Below are 22,147 nucleotides of genomic sequence, written 5' to 3'. Positions count from 1 at the left end.
TTGGTTCAGTTTTTATATATGAAGGCAAGACAAAGAGACCCAGAGAGGTGGAGGAAGCGTTCTTTGAGGGGTTTTTTAACTAATTGTTTTTTAAAAATTGTAAGGGGTTCCAGGGATGGGGGGGGGAATGGACCAGGTCAGGAGTGATGGTAGAGCCAGGCGATTAGGTGTGGTCGAAAGAGGAGGGAGCGGAGTGGGGGAGGAGATGGAAGACAGCATTCCATTACAGGGCTCTCTGATATCAACGGTCGTGGGGAGGGGCAGGTGCGAGGACACATTAAGAACTCGTAGTCGGTTGGGAGACCGGGGGTGCTGGTTATACCCGGTCACTTGTACCAACCCCCGCATACTAGGTGGTCAGGATCTACAGACCCAAGGCCTGAGACTGTTGTTATGCAACGCGAGGTCCTTTGTTAACAAGGCCCCCCTCATCAGCGATCTAATTCTGGAGGGGGAGCCGGACCTCGCAGGAATAACTGAGACCTGGTTGGGTCACGAGGGAGGTCTCCCCCTCGTGGAAATGTGCCCGCCAGGTTATCGAGCATTTCACCAGCCTCGGGCCCAGGGAAGGGGCGGTGGGGTAGCAGTGATTATCCGGGAAGACTTAGAGCCGAGAGAGTTCACTGTGCCGCAGACATCCGGGTGTGAGTCCCTTGTCGTGAGATGGGGCCCAGGGAGGCAGTGGGGACTGCTGATAGTGTACCTGGCTCCTCGCTATACATCAGCGGCCCTGCCCAAACTCCTCGAGCTGATCGCATCGGTGGCGGTTGAGACCCCCAAACTTTTAGTGATGGGGGATTTCAACTTGCCGTCAATGGGAGAAGCGTCTGAGGGGGTTCGGGAGTTCATGGCTTCCATGACAGCCATGGACCTGACCCAATTAATTCAGGGCCCTACCCACGAGGGGTGCCACACGTTGGACCTTGTTTTTGTCTCTGGCCAGTGGACGAGTGATCTGGGAATAGGGGATTTAACTATCACTCCCCTGTCATGGTCAGATCACTCACTTCTCCGACTTGACTTCCCTGGTGCTACCCCCCGCTGCGGGGAGGCGGAGCCGGAAGGTATTAGATGGTTCCACCCCAAGCGCCTGATGGAACCAGATAAGTTCCAGACGGAGCTTGGGCCACCTCCTGTAGACCCGCCCCGCCCCCGGGTGGAGGACCTGGTAGCTGCATGGAATAGTGCGACTGCGGGGCCCTTGACCGGGTGGCGCCTTTGCGGCCTCTCCTGCGGCAACGAACCACCCTGGCTCCTTGGTTTACCGAGGAGCTAAGGGTGGTGAAACGCCACAAGAGACGCCTAGAGAGTCGTTGGAGATCCTCCCGTTCCGAATTTGACCGAGCACAGGCACGAACCTACTTAAGGACGTACCTTGTGGCATTAAGAGCGGCCAAACGTCATCATTGCGCCGCTCTTATTGCGTCTGCAGATAACCGCCCTGCTGCCCTGTTCTGGGTGACCCGCTCCCTCTTGTTTCAGAGGCCGCGGGAAGCCCCTTTACAGGGCAGAGCAAAGGAGTTTGGGAAATATCTGCAGGACAAAGTTGCTCAAATCCGGATGGGATGGGTCCCTTTCAGTGGTCCAGTGGAGACGCCCGTGGCAAGTCTTGAGAGACCATTCTGGGAGGAGTTTGACTCGGTTGCCATCGAGGATTTGGACAAGTTACGTGGACGTCTGCGACCTACCACATGTTTATTGGACCCGTGCCCCTCCTGGCTTGTACTGGCATCCTGGGAGGTTACACGTGACTGGCTCCTGGGCCTAGTGAACGCTTCGTTGGGCGAGGGGTCTCTGCCGGCCGCCTTGAAAGAGGCGGTTGTGAGACCCCTACTCAAGAAGCCTTCCCTGGACCCAATGGAGCTAGCTAATTATCGTCCAGTCTCCAACCTTCCCTTTTTAGCGAAGGTTGTAGAGAGTGTGGTGGCCCAACAGTTTCCACGTCACTTGGAGGAGAATGATTATCTAGACCCGCGCCAGTCCGGCTTCCGACCCGGGCACAGCACAGAGACGGCCTTGGTCGCATTGGTTGATGATCTCTGGAGGGCCAGAGATAGAGGTTGTTCCTCTGTCCTGGTCCTATTAGATCTCTCGGCGGCTTTCGATACCATCGACCATGGTATCCTGTTGCACCGGCTATGGGGGTTGGGAGTCAGGGGCACCGTTTTACGGTGGTTCGGCTCCTACCTCTCCGGCCGGACGCAACGTGTGTTGGCAGGGGAGCAGAGATCGACCCTGAGCCCCCTCACTTGCGGGGTGCCACAGGGGTCGGTTCTCTCGCCACTCCTGTTCAACACATACATGAAACCGCTGGGTGAGATCATCCGTGGCTTTGGGGTGGGATACCATCTGTATGCTGATGACACTCAGCTGTACATCTCCACCCCGAACCACCCCAACGAGGCCGTCGAAATGATGTCCCGGTGCTTGGAGGCCGTACGGGTCTGGATGGATGACAACCGACTTAAACTCAACCCCTCCAAGACGGAGTGGCTGTGGCTTCCAGCCCCCCGGTTCAACCAGTTGTTTCCATCTCTGGCCATTGGGGGCGAACAACTGGCCCCCATGGAACGGGCGCGCAATTTGGGCATCCTCCTAGATGCCCGGCTGTCCATGGATGACCATGTAACAGCCGTGGCAAGGGGGGCGTTCCACCAGGTCCGCCTGGTGCGCCAATTGCGCCCCTTATTGGACAGGGATGCCTTGCGCACAGTCACCCATGCGCTAGTGACGTCTCGCCTGGACTACTGCAATGCTCTCTACATGGGGCTTCCCTTGAGATGCACTCGGAGACTACAGTTGGTTCAGAATGCGGCCGCGCGGGTGATTATGGGGAGGACTAGGTTCTCCCATGTAACACCTCTCCTGCGCGAGCTGCACTGGCTTCCTGTGGTCTATCGGGTGCGTTTCAAGGTTTTGATTACGATCTTTAAAGCGCTCTATGGCATAGGACCTAGTTATTTGCGGGATCGCATCCTGCCCCATACATCCCTACGACCAATCCGCTCAGAGAGAGGGACTTTCCGGGTGCCGTCCGCTAAACAGTGTCGGGGGGCGACACCCAGGAGCAGGGCCTTCTCTCTGATGGGCCCAGCCCTGTGGAATGACCTCCCCCTTGACATCAGGATTACTTCCGATCTCCGCTCCTTCCGTGTAAAGCTCAAGACCCACCTCTTTCAATTATCTGGCCTGGCTCAACCGTAGTTTATCCTCCTCCTGACAGTCCTTTTAAATTGTATCTTATCATGGGATTTTAATGGCTAATTTTAATTTTCTATTATTATTATTAATGTGATATGTTTGATTACTACCTCCTCCATGTATGTATATGTATGTATATGTGTGTATCTGTATGTCTATATGTATGTATGTATATTTTTATTGTATGCCGCCCCGAGTCCCTTGCGGAGAGGGAGCGGCTAACAAATTAAAAATTTGAAATTTGAATTTGAAAGAAATGTACTAGAGTTGAAAAAACTATCTCTTTCCTTCTTTATAAATAAATGATCATTCAAATCATAAACAGTGCAAAGCTTGGTCAGATGCTCTGCTATGGTATCAGCAAGGGGTGGGGGGTAAAAGCACTTTTACCACTGTTTTGTTTTGTTGTTTTAATTGGTTTGTGAATTACAAAATGACAAAGCAAAAAGCAAGCAGAAAATGTTCAATAAAACTCACGGGTCCAGACGTAAGAAGGAGACGTAGCAAAGCTCTCGGTGGGATGATCTTCACTACTAAGGCCACTCAAGGTCCACATATGGATAAGATACTTCTGTCCTGGTTGAAGGTCCCTTATGGAAGATTAGATACGATGAATAAATCTTAATCAAAAAGTTAGGATTTTGGAAGAAAAAAAACCACAGTTCCTTATTGACCACTGATGAGTCAGAAACTACTACCCAGTCAGATATATGCACACAACTGTTCAATAGAAGATAAATACTTGAATCAATGCCAATTTCAATTTTCTACCACATGTATACTTCAATTGTCTTTCTAATTTGAGAAGTTTTTACATTTAATTTAATGGAAATAAATAAAGGTGAATTCATATAGGATAAATTTTCCCTTTCCTTTTTTCACTTAGCCTTGTTGATTTGTCTTCCCTTTCCTGTCTTTATTATGGATTAGCTCTAATTTTAGAGCTAATTTCTTGATGAAGCATCTGTACACTGAGGTTCCTAAACTTCGTAAAAAATATCTAAGCAAGAAATACAACTGCTTAATCTCTAATCTCAGCTAGGCCTATGGAAATAATCTGGTAGTGCTCCAATAAACTCAGAAGGCCTTTGAAGCAGCTGTGCCAATTTTCCAGTGGTTATTCTGAGGCTTTGAGGAATGGATCTTTACGAGTGCTTTGCTCACTAAATTGTTTATCCTGGCCTAACCTTTGGTGATCTAGCAAGCCAGCTGTTTAGCTAAATTACAAAACAAAAAACAAAAAAACCACCCCCACTCTGGACTATTTTTATTTATTCACCATTATTTCCCTTCTTCCATCCCAATATATTTTTTGCTTCTTACTCACCAAAATGTGTATTTGGTCACAGTATTGTTTAATTCTACAGCATGATCCTCTACATCCTCTGGCTGCCGTATGGACAGGCGCACCTTGCTGACTGTGTCATGTTTGAGTTTATGAAGAGCCCATTGCACAGTAATGGTTGTGGAAGTCACATTGGCTATTTCAAATCCTTCTACTGGGTGAGGTCCTGTTAGGATGAGAGAAGGGAAGTGCAAGGGATTGTTACAACTCACTACAATCGACAACATACCCACTTGACCTTCCTCAAGAAGTGCAGACCTATCAGAAACCTTTTTCTTGTTTTCTACTAAGACAAATGTTGCTCTGGGATTTTGACAAGAATTTTACCACAGAATGCAGCCCTCCCCCATCCCACCTCCTTTGGCAGTAAACTACATGGCGTCTTGTAACTGTACCGGAGAAAAAGCATTTTATTCTATAGTAAAGGGTCTCCCTCAAGAGGTTCTGACACACTCAATTACCAAGTATTTATTTATTTGATTTATGTCATCACCCATCTCCCCCATTCAATCCTAGAGCCTCCAGGAAATGGGAAAGAACCTGAGTGCATCACCTGGTAAAGTCAAAGAAGAGATGTACATTTAGGTATCACTAGCCTACTGATACCATTCCCCATGTCAACAGATGATCTGACCCAGCAGCTTCATGTACATGTTAAAAAAGAGTGGGAAAGTGCAAAGCCCTGAGACGCTCCATAAAAAAGTAAAGTGAATGTCATAAAAAACAATGGTGAGTTCCTACCGGTTTGGACCAGTTCAACTGAACCGATAGTTGTTTGGAGGCCTGGGTTGCTGGCACCGACAACGACCCAGGCCTGCCACACCCCTGAACCGATTCCCTGGCTGGTGCGGCCAATGCTGCCATCTTGTTTTTCAGTTCTGTGCATGCGCAGAACAATTTTAATTGCATTTATGGGTAAATATGCACGCGCACAGAGCGAGCGTCTGGCGCACGTGAAGTGCGGGCACATAATTGCACACGCACTGAACTGGCAGTAATGTCGGCAGTAAATCCACCGGATAGAAAGGCTGCAGCCACAATTTACACCAATATCCAGGAAAGTCTCAGTTTGTGGCTTGTATTTGAGACTAGCAGCAAGATATCCTTCTCTGCCTGGGATTTGTACATTTTAATTCTAATTTCTAAATGTTGATTTTTAAATCTTTTTTTAAATGCTTTTATACATGTACCGATAATTCTCAAGTTACAAACATTTGTTCTGTGACCAACTGAAGTTACAACAGCACTGAAAAAAGTGATTTATGACTCTTTCCCACGCTTACAACTGTGGCAGCATCCCCATGGTCACGTGATCAAAAAATCAGAAGCCAGGGGGAGGCGGGGCCGAAGTCGTGACGATACAGCATGTGATCTCAATGCTCTGAGATCGCAGTTGACACTTTTGCCAAATGGACCTAAACCATCCCGCAGAGACGGTGAACAGGAAGAATACATCTTGCTGATCTCAGGGACATTGCAAAGTCCCTGATTGATCCAAGAGAAAGTCTTCAAGCCGGTGACAAAAAATCCAGCCATTTGGCTGATGAAGTAGGGGCAGCTCCAAAACGGGAGGATATGGAAAGAGAAAGTGTTTCCAGCTGGTGAGGAAATTTTATTGTTTTAAGAGTGACTGCCTATAAAAAACTTAAAATAAATTCAAATTGGAGAACAGAAGAAATAAATGGCGGAATTAAATTTGGAATGGTTTTTGACAGGGGGTTATCTCTTTTTTTCAATGTTATCTTCACGGACGGAATTTATGTAAGACCTTTATAACGAACGGACTAAGCTTTCTTCTTCTATTTTCTTTCTTTTTTTCATTACTCTCTGTAATGTATGGTCTAAAACTCTCATCTGTCATTACTGTGGATGTTTTTTTAACTCGTTTAAGAATTGGACTTTCTCTTCAACTTGAAATACAAAAAAGACAGTTTCTTTTTAAAAAGGAAAAAAAAATTGCGGCATTGTGGCTAACACTGCGGAAGTTAGGCTTTGTGTATTGGAAACAAAACACCTTTACTTTTTTTCATGGATTATCTCGGCTGGTACCTCAAGGTCTTATTGCTTGTTTACAGAGAGCGATAAGAAGAAACAGATGTTCCTTTGAGGTATTTCTAACTAGAGAGAGGTGATTAAAAGCTACTAATTTAGAATAACAGTGTTTACATAGTTGAAAACAATGGCACTATCACAGCAGGAGAAAGAGGCTTTAAGTCTGCAAAAGATATTTTCAGAAATACAGAAACTATCAAATACACGTGAGACGACTGAGAAGAAGTTGGATGATTTAGTCCATTTAACAGCAAAATATGATGGGGGAGTTGAAAATGTTCTTCAAATGGAGAAAGTGGCAGTTAAAATTCAAAAAAATGAAGAGGAAAATGAATATAAAGAAACTAAAACTGCTGATATTTATGGTGATGGGTTCGCCTCTGAAAATGGAAAGAGTGGAATATTGAAAGAGGAATTAAATGGAGGGGAAACTTACTCCAGATGGCAAGATACAGAAGAAGAAAAAAAATAAAACAATTTATGGACCTAAAGAGATATTTTTTTTCAGCAATCGTTTTGATAACACCACTGACAATTATAGATAAGCTGATTGAGGAAACAGAAGAAGGGCATCGAAATTACAAGAGAGACTGTATAAACAAAGAGCTGCTAAGAGGATTCCATACAAAGTTGATTAAAGAGAAGATAAGAGGACTGATACCACGAACAGCATAAGATATGAGATTGCCTCGTTATTGGGAAGATACAGGTTGATAGATGGAAGAATATAACTTAAAACTAGCTAAACTTAGTGAAATTTAGTGATATTAGACATAAACAAATAATTGATAATGATAATAATGTATACTATGTGTAGTGTCATGATAAGTAATAATGAGATATGAATATTGAATGGTACCCATGAAAGGAAGATTAGAAACCGTCTTGGATTATATATAAAGATAAATAAATAAATAAATAAATAAATAATAAATAAATAAATAATAAATAAATAAATAAATAAATAAATAAAGAACTAAGTTAGATATAGTTAAGTTTTGAATATTGGGGGGGGGGAAATGTAATGATATATGATATAGTTAAATAAAGGAGGGATAATGATAGCAAGGTATATATAGGCACGGGTACAACGTAAGGAAATTGAATGTAAATTGCAAATAATGATTTGGAAAGAAGGATTAGAAAATTTTGTTATTGAATATTATGGATGTTTAGGTAGAATAAGATATAAAGATTCAGTGTTATTGGAGGATTTTAGAAATAGTAAATGAAATGCTAGTATGTGGTTATGTATTAAATTTTGGTATATTTTATGATGAAGGATGTTTAAACAATTATAGTCAAATGTAAATGGAGGTATGATGATGGTAACATGTATAAATATCTGAGTTAAAATACGAGTTAATATGAATTATGCTTGATGACTGTGGAAGAGATGCACAAAAGCCTTTTGTAACCAACTGATGCACTTTCTACAGTATGCAAAAAAGGAAGATTTTATGTGTTGTGTTTGTTTTGAAATAAAAAAAATAAAAAAATAATTTTTTTTAAAAAAAATCAGAAGCCAGATTCACTTAACGGCCAGGTTACTAACAACAACTGCAGTGATTCACTTAACAGCTGCAGCAAGAAAGATCATAAAATGGGACAAAACCCATTTAACAAGTTTCTTGCTTAGCAATGGAAATTTTGGGCTCACTTGTGGTTGTAAGTCGAGGACTACATATATTGTTTTTTGTTTAATTATTGTACAGTACCCGGAGTTACTTCTCATGAAATGGGAGGCTACATAAATTTGATTAATAAAGATACTTCATGAGTACACACAGTTATTCTTTTACAAAACAAGCTGTAGTTCTGCTACTTCCAAGGTGATACTTTACACTGGGGCTAGTATTCCTGACTTTCTGAGAATTATAATTTCCACCTTTTGGAGGGGACCAATGGGGATAGATATTCTCACCAGTCAGTCATGAGCATAACAGCATAGTAAATGCAAATCCACGAACAACAGCACTATCTATTCATCAACTTTCTGCGGAGCTAATTTAGTGCTATGCAACTCAAATTAGTAGGGAAGTCCCTGGAACAAATGTACTAACAGCATGTCACTTTTATATGTCTTATGCATTCATATTCTAGCACAAGTCATAATCCCACAGAAAAATAACCTAATTTCAGATGCATCACCCATAAACATTTAGTCCCCCAAATATTTCATTGGCATAGCAAGTCTACTAATCCAGCTGTTTCTTATTCTACATTTTGAAATAACAACAGCCATAAAATAGATAAGAAAAATATCTGTACCATTATGACTATAAAGCAGCCTGTATAAAACTTGAAAAAGCCTTTCCCTGTAAAATGTTTTAAGTAGAACATTGATACAAGTTAGTGAGATCGATAAGAGCTAATAAATTAGTATGAGAACAATGCAAATAAAATTTGTCCACATTAAGTGTCATTAGAGCTCAATCCAATTCCAACAGAGCTGTTTGAGATTTTTAGAGAAGATAATACTGCAGAATGACATTTGTCTTCTCTTAAACTCTTTAAAACAGTTTAAGGAATATATGCATTGAGTTTATTAAGTATCACATGTGCTCAATATTAAGATCTCCCCAAGACTGAAGGCAGCATCTAATTCTTAGAAGAAGAGATCAAGTCAAAAATCTTATTTAATTGTTAACATTAGTAATGATACCATTGCAAAATAATAAGAAATATTATTATTATTATTAAGGGTCATCCTTTTAGGTAGTTCTTTTCAGGACTTATAGTTCATATCCTTGAAGAAGAAATACTTTCCTCTTGTTTTCCTAGACTAAAAAAAAAATCAAGTTTAGCAGCATTGCCTAGGGTATTTCTTTGTCTATTGCTTCATATGCGCTCTTGTTCTATTAGAGTAGGATATGCTGTCTTTCAATTGCACTTAATTTATTCTGACCAGGACAGAAGAAAGGAAGAATTGCAGATGAACAGTTCATTTAATAGACTAAAAGTCATTTAGTTCATATCAATTTTGTCTACCCAATTAAAAACACTTTAAACCACTTTGTTCTCTATAATTCTATGGAATTCTACTCTTTAATATTACCCGGAATTCCCTTCCCCAGTCTCCGTGCTATTCATTTCAGGACTCTTCTTTGGAAAAAAAAAATGATCCCAAATACTAGTGTCAAAGACAAGTATGAAACAGTGAAGCACATATAAACCGTATATAATTTGTGCACACATTCCATACCTTTAAGAGTAATAATCAAAATTAATTTACTTTCTATTTCCAAAGGAAACTAAATAAATTATCAAACATGATAACTCAGAGGTCCTTTTAATGATTTTTTTCTTGTTACAATTAAAGAAATCAAAATATCAAGCCGCCAATTTGATCTTTTTGGGGAGCATTTTAAGCACTGTCTGAAAATGCAATTAATCTGAACTAACTCAGCCTAAGATTACATCATATAGAAGATTGGTGATACCTGATTATAATTTTGTAACTGCCACTGCAAATTATTTGCTGCAACTTTGACTTTTATAGACTGTGATTATAAGGTAATATATATTTGGAGAACAAGACAAGATTAATACAACATTTTTCCTTTAGTTCCTGTTACTTGGTTCATTTCCCACTAGTTATAGATCAATATTCTTGTGAAAAGCAGCATGTCTAAATGTAATTATGCTAGCTTGGTAAAGAGGAAATCTCTACTATGAATCAAAGAATGGTGTCCCACTATTCTTATTGCACAGCTTTCCCCAACCAAGTGCCCTTTGTTCATGCTATTTGTAGATTGTGGAACTTTAAGGGAAAATAGCCAGGTTCTGGGAGGTTGTTACATTTGTTAAGGATCTTGCAAAACGCCCCGAGGATCCTTGAGCACTGCTTGCATGGCATTCTAGCTACTGCAGCCGGGCATTTCTGTACCCACAACTCTATTCCTCTAAAGGAGCTACTCACTAGTACGAGTGACGAGCATGATGGGCCTGCTGATATCATTCTTGTTATTCGATTTGCGTTTGACTGAAAAGACAGAAATATTGTAGGCTTTGCCGGAGGCTAGTGCCCGCAAATGGTGGGCAGCACGACTTCGGTCCACATAATCAGTCCAGCGGTAAGAGCCGTCGAAGGATACGTACGTCACGGCGTAGCCATCAATCATATGTTTGGCAGCCTGGTCCTTGGGCGGGCGCCAAGAGATTGACAACCCATTCTCCTCCACTTTTTCCACCTTTAATGACATTGGTGGCAGCAGCTCTTCATGGTGTCAGTGCCAACAAAAAGAAGGAAGAAAACAGAACTCATTTAAATGAGTTAATTTGGCTTTCCACTGCCTAATTTCTGTCGGACAACTTCCAGAATACGTAGCCATATTGGAGGCACCCAACAGCCATTTGTTATATTTTTGACAGACTGCTTCAAATTACTGCCATCTTAGGAGCCTCTTCTCTCTCTCCCTCTCTCTCTTCCCTTCCCTTCCTCCCTCTCTGTAAATAGTCACAACAGTTGTAGCAATGCAATCAAAGTCCCAATCAATATGTATGCCCATCACCACCACATGTATATACAAAGAGATGGGTCTTTGTGCTGTTGTGACTATCTTTTTTAACACCTCCCTTCCCAGAACAGCACTGTGCCCTCCCAATGAAAAGGTTTTCCTTCCCATATTTCCTTTGCCAACATTACAATATACCTGGGAGGAAAACTGGAAAACCAAAGTCAAATAGTGGCATTCAGCTACCTCAGAGGAATCAACAAAAACACCAGGAGAAGATGTTTTTGCAATTACAGTAGCTATTCTAAAACCAGTGACACTTTCCTAATGACACCCCATCCAGCAATTGAAATTGTTGAGATGAAATTAGGAAGGAGATTTTGTTCATCCCACATGAAGAAAAAAATGAGGAGGAAAATGTATTCAATCCATACAATTAGTATTTTCTAGGACAAGCATGACTAATATAGATTCAGCTTTTTGGTTTTATTACCTTTCTCACAATTCCTGCCAGTATAGCCCACTTTGCAGGTGCAGAGGTGTGATTCATTAGTTGGTAGACAGTAGCCTCTATTTCCACATGGATTGAAGAAACAGGGATCACTAACTAGGACAGAAGGACAAAACAATTCATTGAGAACCACAGTTTATTCAAATGAAAGTGGAAATGTTTGTAAGGGAAGACGGAACTTCCTTAAAATGTATTATATATATATATATATATATATATATATATATATATATATATGTGTGTGTGTGTGTGTGTGTGTGTGTGTGTGTGTGTGTGTGTGTGTGTGTGTGTGTGTGTGTGTTACAACCCCTGGTAGGCCCAAATATGGGAGGGAGCTCACTACTCCCTCTTTCTGTCATTCGACTCATCACAGAAGACCATCCAGGCAGAAAACCATATTTTTATTTTTAATGTTGCCTTTTTATATTTGTGTTGTATTTGTGCTGATAAATAAATAAAGGGAGACTAGTATAGATCTATTTCGAGCTATTTAGCTCTCATCAGCTAGCCATACCCTTACTGGGATTCGAACCAGGGCTGTATTACATATTAGCCACTAAGCCACAGGCTCTCCTCCTTATAAAAAGGCAACATTAAAAATAAAAATATGGTTTTCTGCCTGGATGGTCTTCTGTAATGAGCCGAATGACAGAAAGAGGGAGTAGTGAGCTCCCTCCCATATTTGGGCATACCAGGGGTTGTAACACAAATACATACCTATTTCCCTGGCTCAGCTGATAAGGAGGAGAGTCTGTGGCTTAGTGGCTAATATAACTGCCTAATATGTAATACAGCCCTGGTTCGAATCCCAGTAAGGGTATGGCTAGCTGATGAGAGCTAAATAGCTTGAAATGGATCTATACTAGTCTCCCTTTATTTATTTATCAAATATATGTATGTATGTATGTATGCATGTATGTATGTATGTAATGTATGTATGTATGTATGTATGTATGTATTCTGTTCTTATACACACACACACACACACACACACACACACACACACACACACACACACATTCCTTTTACTGTCTTGGAAAGTTAGTAAGTACCTTTGAGTTTGCTAAATGGCCTTGCATTTCGTGTCACCTTACCTGACTCACAGTGATAGCCAAAGAATCCCTCTGGACAGACACACAGGTAAGAACCACTGTGACTTTCACAACTTCCTCGATTCCGACATGGATTTGATTTACAGGCATCCACTTCTGGGGAGCATAAATACACTCACTCAGATATCTGTAGGAGGTGTCACATGGAATTAAGAAGTTGACTCTGCTTCTGGTGGATAGCCCTTTACAAAGATGCCTGCTGTAATGTAACTTACACTCAGTACCCCATAATGACAAAGTGAAACAGAATTTTAGAAATGTCTGTAATTTTATTGAAAAGAAAAAAAAAAAACCTGAAATATCACATTTGTATAATTATTCAGACCCTTCACTCAGTACTTTGTTGAAGCATCTTTGGCAGCATTTACAGCCTGGAGCAGTGGTGGGATTCAGCCAGTTCGCACCACTTCAGGAGAACCGGTTGTTAACTTTCTGAGCAATTTGGTGAGCTGGTTGTTGGAAGAAATCATTAGGGCAGAGAACCAGTTGTTAAATTATTTAAATCCCACCACTGGCCTGGAGTGTTTTGGGGTATGACACGACAAGCTTTGTACACCTGGATTGGGGGATTTTCTGCCATTCTTCCTTGCAAATCCTCTCAAGCTCAGTCAGGTTGGATAGTGACCGTCGGTGGACAGCCATTTTTAAGTCCCTCCTGAGATGTTCAACAGCATTCAAGTCAGGGCTCTGACTGGGCCACTCTAGGACATTTACAGAGTTCTCCCAAAGTCACACCTGTGTTGTCTTGGCTGTGTGCTTAGGATCGTTGCCAGGTTGGAAAGTGAACCTTCGGCCCAGTCTGAGGTCCTGAGCCCTGTGGAACATCTTTTCATTGAGGACATCCCTGTACTTTGCTCCAGTTCAGCTTTCCCTCAACCCAGACTTCTCCCTTCTGCTGAAAAACACCCCACGGCATGATGCTGTCACCATTATGTTTCACTGTTGGGATGGTATTGGGCAGGTGATGAATGGTACCTGGTTTCCTCCAGGCATAATGTTTAGAATTGAGGCCAAACAGTTCAATTTTAGTTTCAACGGATCAGAGAATCATGTTATTTGCAAAGGGCCTGAGCACTTATGCCAATGTAATTTCTCAGGGTTTTTTTTTGTTTTTAATAAATTTACAGACAGTTCTAAAATTCTGTTTTCACCTTGTCATTATGGGATCCTGAGTGTAGATTAATGAGAAAAAAATTAATTTAAACAACTGTAGAATCAGGCTGCAGCATAACAAAATTGACACAAGTGAAGAGGATCTGAATACTTTCTGAATGCAGCGTATACTTTCTGCTTAATGAGTATGAAATTGGTGGAGGAAAGGCATGTCCGATAATGACACTGTTATTTTTATGAAAACCTAAGGAAAAATACTTATGGGGCCCAGGTGACTACCATTTCAGATTTGGTTTTTGCAACCTTTTCAGAGGTTTCAATTTCATTAAGAACTACCACTTGAGTGGACTATCTGAAATGAAAATCTAACTGTCTGTAATGAATAGCCTCATGACAGGGGAGATGTACAAAAAATCTAAAAATAATAGGAATACATTACAGCTGGCTCAACATAGCCTAGTCACTGCAGATTATCTTCATCCTCAGTGAGATGAATAGGTGATTACTTCATGCTATCTAAAATCTCTATCAGAAAGTATAAATTCTGTAAATCTCTAAATAGCATTTTCTAAGAATTAGAGCAGTGATATGTTCTAATTTATACTGCTGTGCATAGACCAGCTACAAGGTTTATACAACCTACAAACAACCTGCCTTTCAGTGTCAGAAGGAATAACTTCTTTAAATAGCTATGATTTTACTGTAATAGTTAAATGAACATTTATACTGAATAAAGCGTATTTATGAGACATCAAACAACACAAAGATGTTTATCTTCCATTGTTAGTAAGAAGTAATATTGGAAGTTCTAAGAAGTTTCTTAGAATTCATTCATTCATTCATTATTTACCCATTTCACACTGCATTCCAACGAAGCCTTCAGAACAATGACAGATAAATGATCCTGGCTGGTCTTTGCAGACTCCACCATTTTTGCATGGACTAGATTGACATTCATTAATTTCTGCAGGGGTGAAAGAAAAATTAATTGAATTATTCAACCCAACAGTAATGATGTGCTAGGAAACCAGCATCATTGAACATCCATGGAGTAATTTTTCATGAAGTCTAAAGTGATTTGTCTTACCTACCCTTCCAATTAAACCTTACTGTTTTACTTTTGCAAAGTTGCAAAATAACTTTCATACTTGATAGCCACAGCAGCTCCTCAAAGTTTGAGAACTACAATGAATTGTCACTTAAAACTACATAGTACAAAAATGAATGAGACTTAATAATTATTTGTGCAAGCAAAGGGACAGAACAATATGAAGATCAATATATGCAGTAAACGATGCATTATAATTAACACTACACTGTAGTGAATGAGGGGGGTGGCGTTGACAGAGATATGGAAGATCCTTGTCAGGACAATGAAGGATAAAAAGCCCAGAAGAGACCGAAAACATTTGGCAGTGTCTCAGGCATATATATTTGGTGTAGCTGAGGATATGCTTTAGGATAATATGCATTTCTTAGAATTATATGCCAAGGAATGTGAGTATAACCATACTTAATTGCAATTTTGCACTAGCAAATGATTGTAACAATAGAATTCCTAGGAGCCTCCAAAAAACAAAACCACAGGGTGTCATTTATGACTGGAAGAATGACTCACTCATATGGCTTGTCCTTGTGTGCTAGTAGCTATAGTACAACTATGCCTTGACAATATGAACCCCCTACTTTGCATCAAAATGTTGTTCTTCTCATATTCCCAATCAACGAATGAGACAGCCTTAAGTTGCTATAAACTGTACTAGTATACAAGTATTGTTTTTCTCTTTCGATGTCCAACAGGTGATCAGAGGTTGATTTTAGAGTGTTAGAAGATGCGAGCAGATCCCCTCCTTCTGGTAAGTAGTCAGTCTTCATACAGACATTTTTGACCTAGCATTTGTTCTTTTCCATAAGCACTTTGCTTCTTGACTTCGTTTCATATCTCTCACCTTACAGCTACATTTGACACCAAGTTCTCCCAAGATTTCCATCAAAGTAGAGGAGAGAGGACCAGATCTTTACAATTTCATTCCAGAAAGAAGCGACATCTTACCACGAATTTACTTTAGGAATATCCTGAAGTGTATCTGCACCATAAGACATAGTAGCCATATTTTTTTGTGATTACAGCCACAATTGTCACCTGGAATCTGAAAGCTTTGAACACTGTGTTTATGTGTGGGTATCAGCAACCTTGAAACAGTATGTAGTCCTTACTTAGCTAAGATAATTGGGATTGGGATTTCTGTCACTAAGCAATATGGTTGTAAAATACAACATGTGACTACATGGCTTAACAATGGCAATCCTGGCAGTCTCTGCTGCCATTGTTAGAAGAGGTTTGTCGGCTGTTAAGTAAGGACTTCCTGCTAGCTTCCAACAAGCAAAGTCAATGTGGAAGCCGGCACAAAGTGGCAAGTTTTGGGAAGCTTGCAAGCAGGTCAGTGGCAGCCTGGTGAAGACATGGCCGCCGCCGTGAACCACAAGTATGTCTAGGCATGGTTTGGCTGCTGTGGAGTCTGGGAGAGCATGCAGGTGACTACTGGGAGCCTAGCCAGGCAGGAAGGTGTCGCAGTGGAGTGTGGTAGGGCACACAGGTGGATGAGAATGAACAGGTGGTGGGTGCTGCAGAGTACAGGAGGGAACACAGACACAAAACCAGCCGGATTTACTCTGGTTCCAGTCCCTTTCTCTCAGAAAGTAGTGAATATCAAACTATTTCTGAAAATCTGCAAAGAAAACTGCAGAGTCTATAGCCCAGGAAGTGATCAGCAGTCAAGACTAACTTGAAGACACATAGGCATCCCAGAAAAAAAGTGGCACTCTCGTTGGGGCAGGGGACAGAAATCAAACAAATCAGACTAGAGGAGCGTATTCTGAATGGCCACTCAGTGCAGTGCTTCAATGCATTGATTCTCATGGTATTCCTCACTGTCTGATGACATGTTGAAAAGGGGCAGCAGTAACAGAAGAACAGGGCAACCTTATCCATTCCAGGAATAAACAGATGCAACAAAGGAATCAGCTAGTTTTATGTTGTTGCTTTTATACTGACACAGGCAAAAATAGATGGACTTGCTCACAGTAGGTAAAAGGCGATAGTCAATTCTATAAGGCAGTGATGGCTAATCTTTTTGTTGTCGTGCATGCCGACAGTGCATGCCCACACCCATAATGTAATGTGCGCATGACACCCCCCGCATGTCCTGCCCCCTGCGCATGCATGTGTGATCCCTCATGCTCCCTCGCTCCCATGTATGCATGCATGACCCCCGCGGCCTGTTATGCAGCCTCCTGGAACTAAAAATGGGGGGGGGTCTTCTCCCACTCCCACGCATGCGGGTGCATCTCCCACATGAGCTCTGCCCTCGCACATGCGCGGCAGAGAACCAAAAATCAGCTGGCCAGCGGGAGGCATGTGCGCATACGTGGTGGAGCTGATCTGGGCTCAGTGTGCCCGCAGAGAGGGCTCCGTGCGCCACAGGTTTGCAATCACAGCTATAAGGAGTGAACTGACTGAACAAGAGGCAGATTTTACTTTTCTTTTCTTTAGCTTGCTAAACAGAGCCCAATGAAGAAGTAGATATAAATGTAATACAATACAATACAATACATCCAATAGCCAAGGAATGTCCTGGGATTATTTTGCAATTTGAAAAAGTACTGTGGAATGTATTGGCCACCATTTTATAACATAACTTTCTGTTTGTTTGGTTTATATTCTGCTACTTTCATTTTTTTGTGAAATCCTCCCCTTGTAAACAATGGCATTATTTCAAGCTTGCATCATTCCATTCCTGAATAAATTATTTCCAGTGCTCCCAGCATTAATTCCTCTCATTCTTCTTAGAAAGCTGCGAATTCTATCTCAATTGCATTAATGGCTTAGGGTTTTGCCTTTATGTCTGTCAAAAGAGAATTTTCATATCTGAAAGGATAATGGGAAGTTTTGCTGTTCTCTCAAGCAGGCAATGAAAAGAACAGCTATCCAATTGTGATCCAGCTGATAAAATTCTTATTTTGAGATGAGGATATTTCACACACCACGAATTTAGTTATTAAGATTATCCCCAACATCTGGAGGTCGGGTGCATAATGATTGGTGAAACTGCACTTAAATGAAATGCACTTTAATTTTCCATTTTAATCTGATCTGCTGTAGACATTTCGGAATGTGATATTTTTGATTTCTTTATTTACTTAGAACTCTTTCTTTATAGGAAGAGCTGTTCTCCAGAACATATGGAGAAGTAACAGAACCTTGCCTGAAGACTTCTTCCTGCCCCTGTCCAGCCTCCAGGTATTCAGGCAAGAGATCTGATCAGCATATTGCCCCCAACAATTTGGGTCTCATTTTACCTACCTCGGAAGGATGGAAGGCTGAGTCAACCTTGAGCCGGTGAGACTCGAACTGGCAAACTGCTGGCAGTCAGCAATCAGCAGAATTAGCCTGCAATATTGCATTCTAACTACTGCACAACTTGTGGCTTGGAATTCTGGGAACTGTAGTTTGATACATCTAATAGATAATCACTGAAAATACTAGTCAGTTGCCAAACAAATATATCTACTACATTCAGGGACTTCTAGGTTCCAAAACAGGTTTGCAATTCCACAGTCCTTCTGGAGTCATGGCTCTGCTTCAAAAGCAAATGGAAATTGTGCTAGAAGGATCCAGCTTCAGCTGGTGCACTCAATGCAGCCTTACCTAGTGCAGGACGACCTGACTATAGCACCTCATGTCCTTAGACTATTGTAATGAATTTTGTATAGGGCTGCCTTTAAAAACCACTCAGAAACTGCAATTGGATCAGAATGTAATGGCCTGTTGGGTTGACTCATACCCAATGTTGGGAACGTATAACTCCAATACTGTCAAGTCTTGTATCAATTGTTGGTTGGGTTCTGAGTATAATTTAAAAGTGCTGGTGTTGACAAGGAACTAAAGCCAAGAAATGCTTCTTTTCAGTTTTTGGGAATGGTCTCCTATAAATAAGCTTCTACATTTAGGCAAGAAAAATGAAATGCACAGGTACAGTATATGTGGTACCTTGCTCAATAGTAGTAACTGTTAGAGGGATCTTGGAATCCTAGTGGACAACCATTTAATTATGAGCCAGCAGTGTGCAGCAGCTGCCAAAAAAGCCAACACAGATCTCGGCTGCATAAACAGAGGGATAGAATCAAGATCACGTGAAGTGTTAATACCCCTTTATAATGCTTTGGTAAGGCTACACAAGAAGGACTAGGGGAGACATGATAGCAGTGTTCCAATATCTCAAGGGTTGCCACAAAGAAGAGGGAGTCAAACTATTCTCCAAAGCACCTGAAGGTAGAACAAGAAGCAATGGAAACTAGTCAAGGAGAAAAGCAGAACAATTTATCAGTGGAACAACTTGCCTCCAGAAGTTCTGAATGCTCCAACACTGGAAGTTTTTAAGATGATGTTGGATAACCATTTGTCTGAAGTGGTGTAGGGTTTCCTGCCTAGGCAGGGGGTTGGACTAGAAGACCTCCAAGGTCCCTTCTAACTCTGTTATTCTATTCTAAGAGATCAGACTGGCTCCTTCCCTGATGCCTTTTAGACAAAGATAAAACGTTTGAGCTTTTTGGAGAGTGTTTCAGTTCAGTATGTCATGGAACCATATTCTGTTCCCTTTTTCTTTTTGTTATTGTGATTATTGTAGATGGTTGTGGGTTATGATTTTAAATGTAGATTTTAAAATGTTTACTTTCAATTGTACTGTAGATGTTTGATTAACTTTTTGCTTGGAAGATGCCAGGAGCCCATTGATTGCAGTGAGTTGTAATGGACAAACTAACAAAAATTGCCTAAGAACCTGCATGCAAATTTTTATATTTATTTATTCATTCATTCAATTTATATAGCCATCCAACTTAGTCCAATAACAATGGATGGTTTCCCCAGAAAGAATCTTGCCCATTCTTTCATAGAGTTTTGTCAATTTCTTACAACACAATGTTTTAGGAAAGCTTTCAGATATAGCGATCATATATGGGCTGCAAAAATTGGAAGTGCACTAGATGGTAGGATAGTGTTGGGATTTTCTGAATCTCTTTGTCATGTCCTAGTGGTCATTTTGACTTTGGCACCCGGTATGTAGTAGCCCTGCTTTTGAGGTCAAATGCTCCAAAGTATTAATAGAATTGTGATCCAATGAGAAATGTAATTCACTAATAAATAATGACATTAAACAATTTCCTAGCAAAGATGTTTCTATGTTCTCTTACCTGACTGACAGTTGTTTCCTGTATAGCCAGCTTTACACAAGCAAAGGTAGTGGGCAATTTGATCTTTGCACAATCCCCCATTCAGACAGGGTTGAGATGTGCACTCATCGATTTCTGTAAAATAAGGTAAAAGAAACAAGCATCACCTATCTGCAATGCAAAATCTGATGCCTAGAAAGCATCTGGAAAGAGACTCCACAATCTTGCTTCTTAAATTATACGTTTATAGATTATGAGGTATCATTAGTATGAACATCAAAAATTGTGCATTTTAAAAATAACCCTCCCTTCCAATCATCCGAATTCAGGGTTGCACAATGTTGGTTTTTAACAGAAATAAGTAAACAGAAAAAAGGAGAAAACAATTGCAATATCTGCTGTTCTCCCCAAAACACACTTCTCACTGGATGAGAAGAGCCATATGTGATACAAACATTTCTAGATTCAAACCCCAACAACCCAAAGTGGAACTAAGACATCCATCCAAAACACCAGAGAACTGCTACAACTCAGTGCAAGTAATTGTTAAAAGTTACAAATGGACCTTATACCTGTACACATAATGTCACTGTAAAAGACAGCTTCCTAAATTCTGGAAGATTTTTCTGATGCTTTAGTAGACTTGAAGCATATACACTGGGGAGTGAATGCTTCATCCCTTCTTTAAGAAGAATTACCTCCTTTTGGAATTTTATTAGCAGCTCTTTACTGTAGGGAAGAATCATTATTGGTTATTATTGCTGTTGCTATTATAATAATTGTTATAATTATATTATTGTGACAATTATAAATATTGTTGTTATAATCAATGTTGGTTATTATGTGCACTGATAACAGTGAGCAGAAACTCCTTATGGAAATGTAGTATACTTATACTTATATTATTGTATTATAATTATAATTATTGTTGTTATTGTAATCATTGTTGGCTATTATGTGTGCTGATAATAGTGAGCAGAAACCCCTTATGGAAATGTAGTTCCTTCATTCTTCTCTCCCTCTCTGCACCATAAAACACAGGAACAATATTTAAAATACAGAAAAATCAAACCTGAAACAATAAAAAAAAGATACTGACTTTTGCAAACCATAGCTATTGCTAGAAACTTGCAATCTTTATAATCTCGCAGAAGGAAGATTGTAAGATCAGAGACATAATTAAAATTTCTGAAAATCAGGTTTATGAATGCCAAACATCATGGGTGATACAATTGGCAGTGCAACTATATATGGCTCAAACTTTAAATCAGAGTAAATGCACATATAATTATTCTACAGGAGATTAATATAGCTGGTAGTGTGGCAATTTGAGCTAAGATTTTAAAAAATCCCCTATGTGGAACATGTAAGATATTATAGAGATATGTAGGAATTGTTCATGAAGAACCTGCAATTATTCCATAAAGCTGCATAATTGTAACCCTACCATTTTGTAAGTTTATAAATCTCAAATTCTCTATTTAAATTCAATGAAGGCTTTATCTGGACCAAGCATGAATGAAGGAGTGAAAAGCCACAATATGTCATGCCAGAGTCAATTTGTCTCTTCAGGGATGAGGAAAAACTATCCAGTAGGATGTGATGAATCAGGAACTCACTCCCCCCTCCCCAAAATGTTTCAGCCAAACTTTGAGATGGCAAAGCCTCAGGCCAAACGTATCCAAGCTCATTTGAATGAGAGACATGAAGTGTGGCTTTCAGAAACCTAGACTAAATCACTTCCAGGGTACAGGTATCTTCATAAGCATAATGCTTGATTTATATAGAAGCAAACTTTATATAGTTAAATGATACTTGGAGTTAAGGATATTACATCAGTCATCTGTAGGTGCCATTGATTACAGTAGATAACAGGAGTTTCCTACTATTTGTACAGGATGATAAAGGGAATGACTTTTCCTTCATAACAAACCCTACCTATTCAATATTTATGTCTTGCAGCCATATCAGCATTATCTTACCACTTTTCTTCTGTCAAGAATTGTCCACACAATAATGTTCTTGAGTTCGCAAGTGCTATGTTTGCTGGCTATATTGCAGGACTGAGATACTAGCCTTGTCTGAGCCAAACTGCTCAGAATGGAAGCAGGCAAACAGATGCTCT

General features: G+C 40.6%; 1 protein-coding gene across 2 annotated transcripts in view; it reads right to left on the bottom strand.

Annotated features, from left to right (window-relative positions):
• SNED1 (sushi, nidogen and EGF like domains 1) overlaps positions 1-22,147 on the bottom strand; it is an 87,452-nt gene that overhangs the window by 9,138 nt on the left and 56,167 nt on the right. For both annotated transcript variants that reach the window (XM_081954449.1, XM_081954450.1), the window contains 7 exons: positions 20,044-20,157; positions 14,642-14,755; positions 12,661-12,774; positions 11,549-11,662; positions 10,521-10,817; positions 4,529-4,712; positions 3,679-3,791 (listed from right to left, as the gene is read on the bottom strand). In XM_081954449.1, the coding sequence (XP_081810575.1) occupies positions 3,679-3,791; positions 4,529-4,712; positions 10,521-10,817; positions 11,549-11,662; positions 12,661-12,774; positions 14,642-14,755; positions 20,044-20,157 (1,050 nt within the window). The remainder of the gene's footprint in view (positions 1-3,678; positions 3,792-4,528; positions 4,713-10,520; positions 10,818-11,548; positions 11,663-12,660; positions 12,775-14,641; positions 14,756-20,043; positions 20,158-22,147) is intronic.

The sequence above is a fragment of the Natrix helvetica genome (genome assembly GCF_964273705.1).
Source record: "Natrix helvetica genome assembly, chromosome: 5".
Lineage (NCBI taxonomy): Eukaryota > Metazoa > Chordata > Lepidosauria > Squamata > Natricidae > Natrix > Natrix helvetica.
The sequence above is the reverse complement of the archived record's forward strand: the minus strand, read 5'-3'. Positions and strand labels throughout refer to the sequence as shown.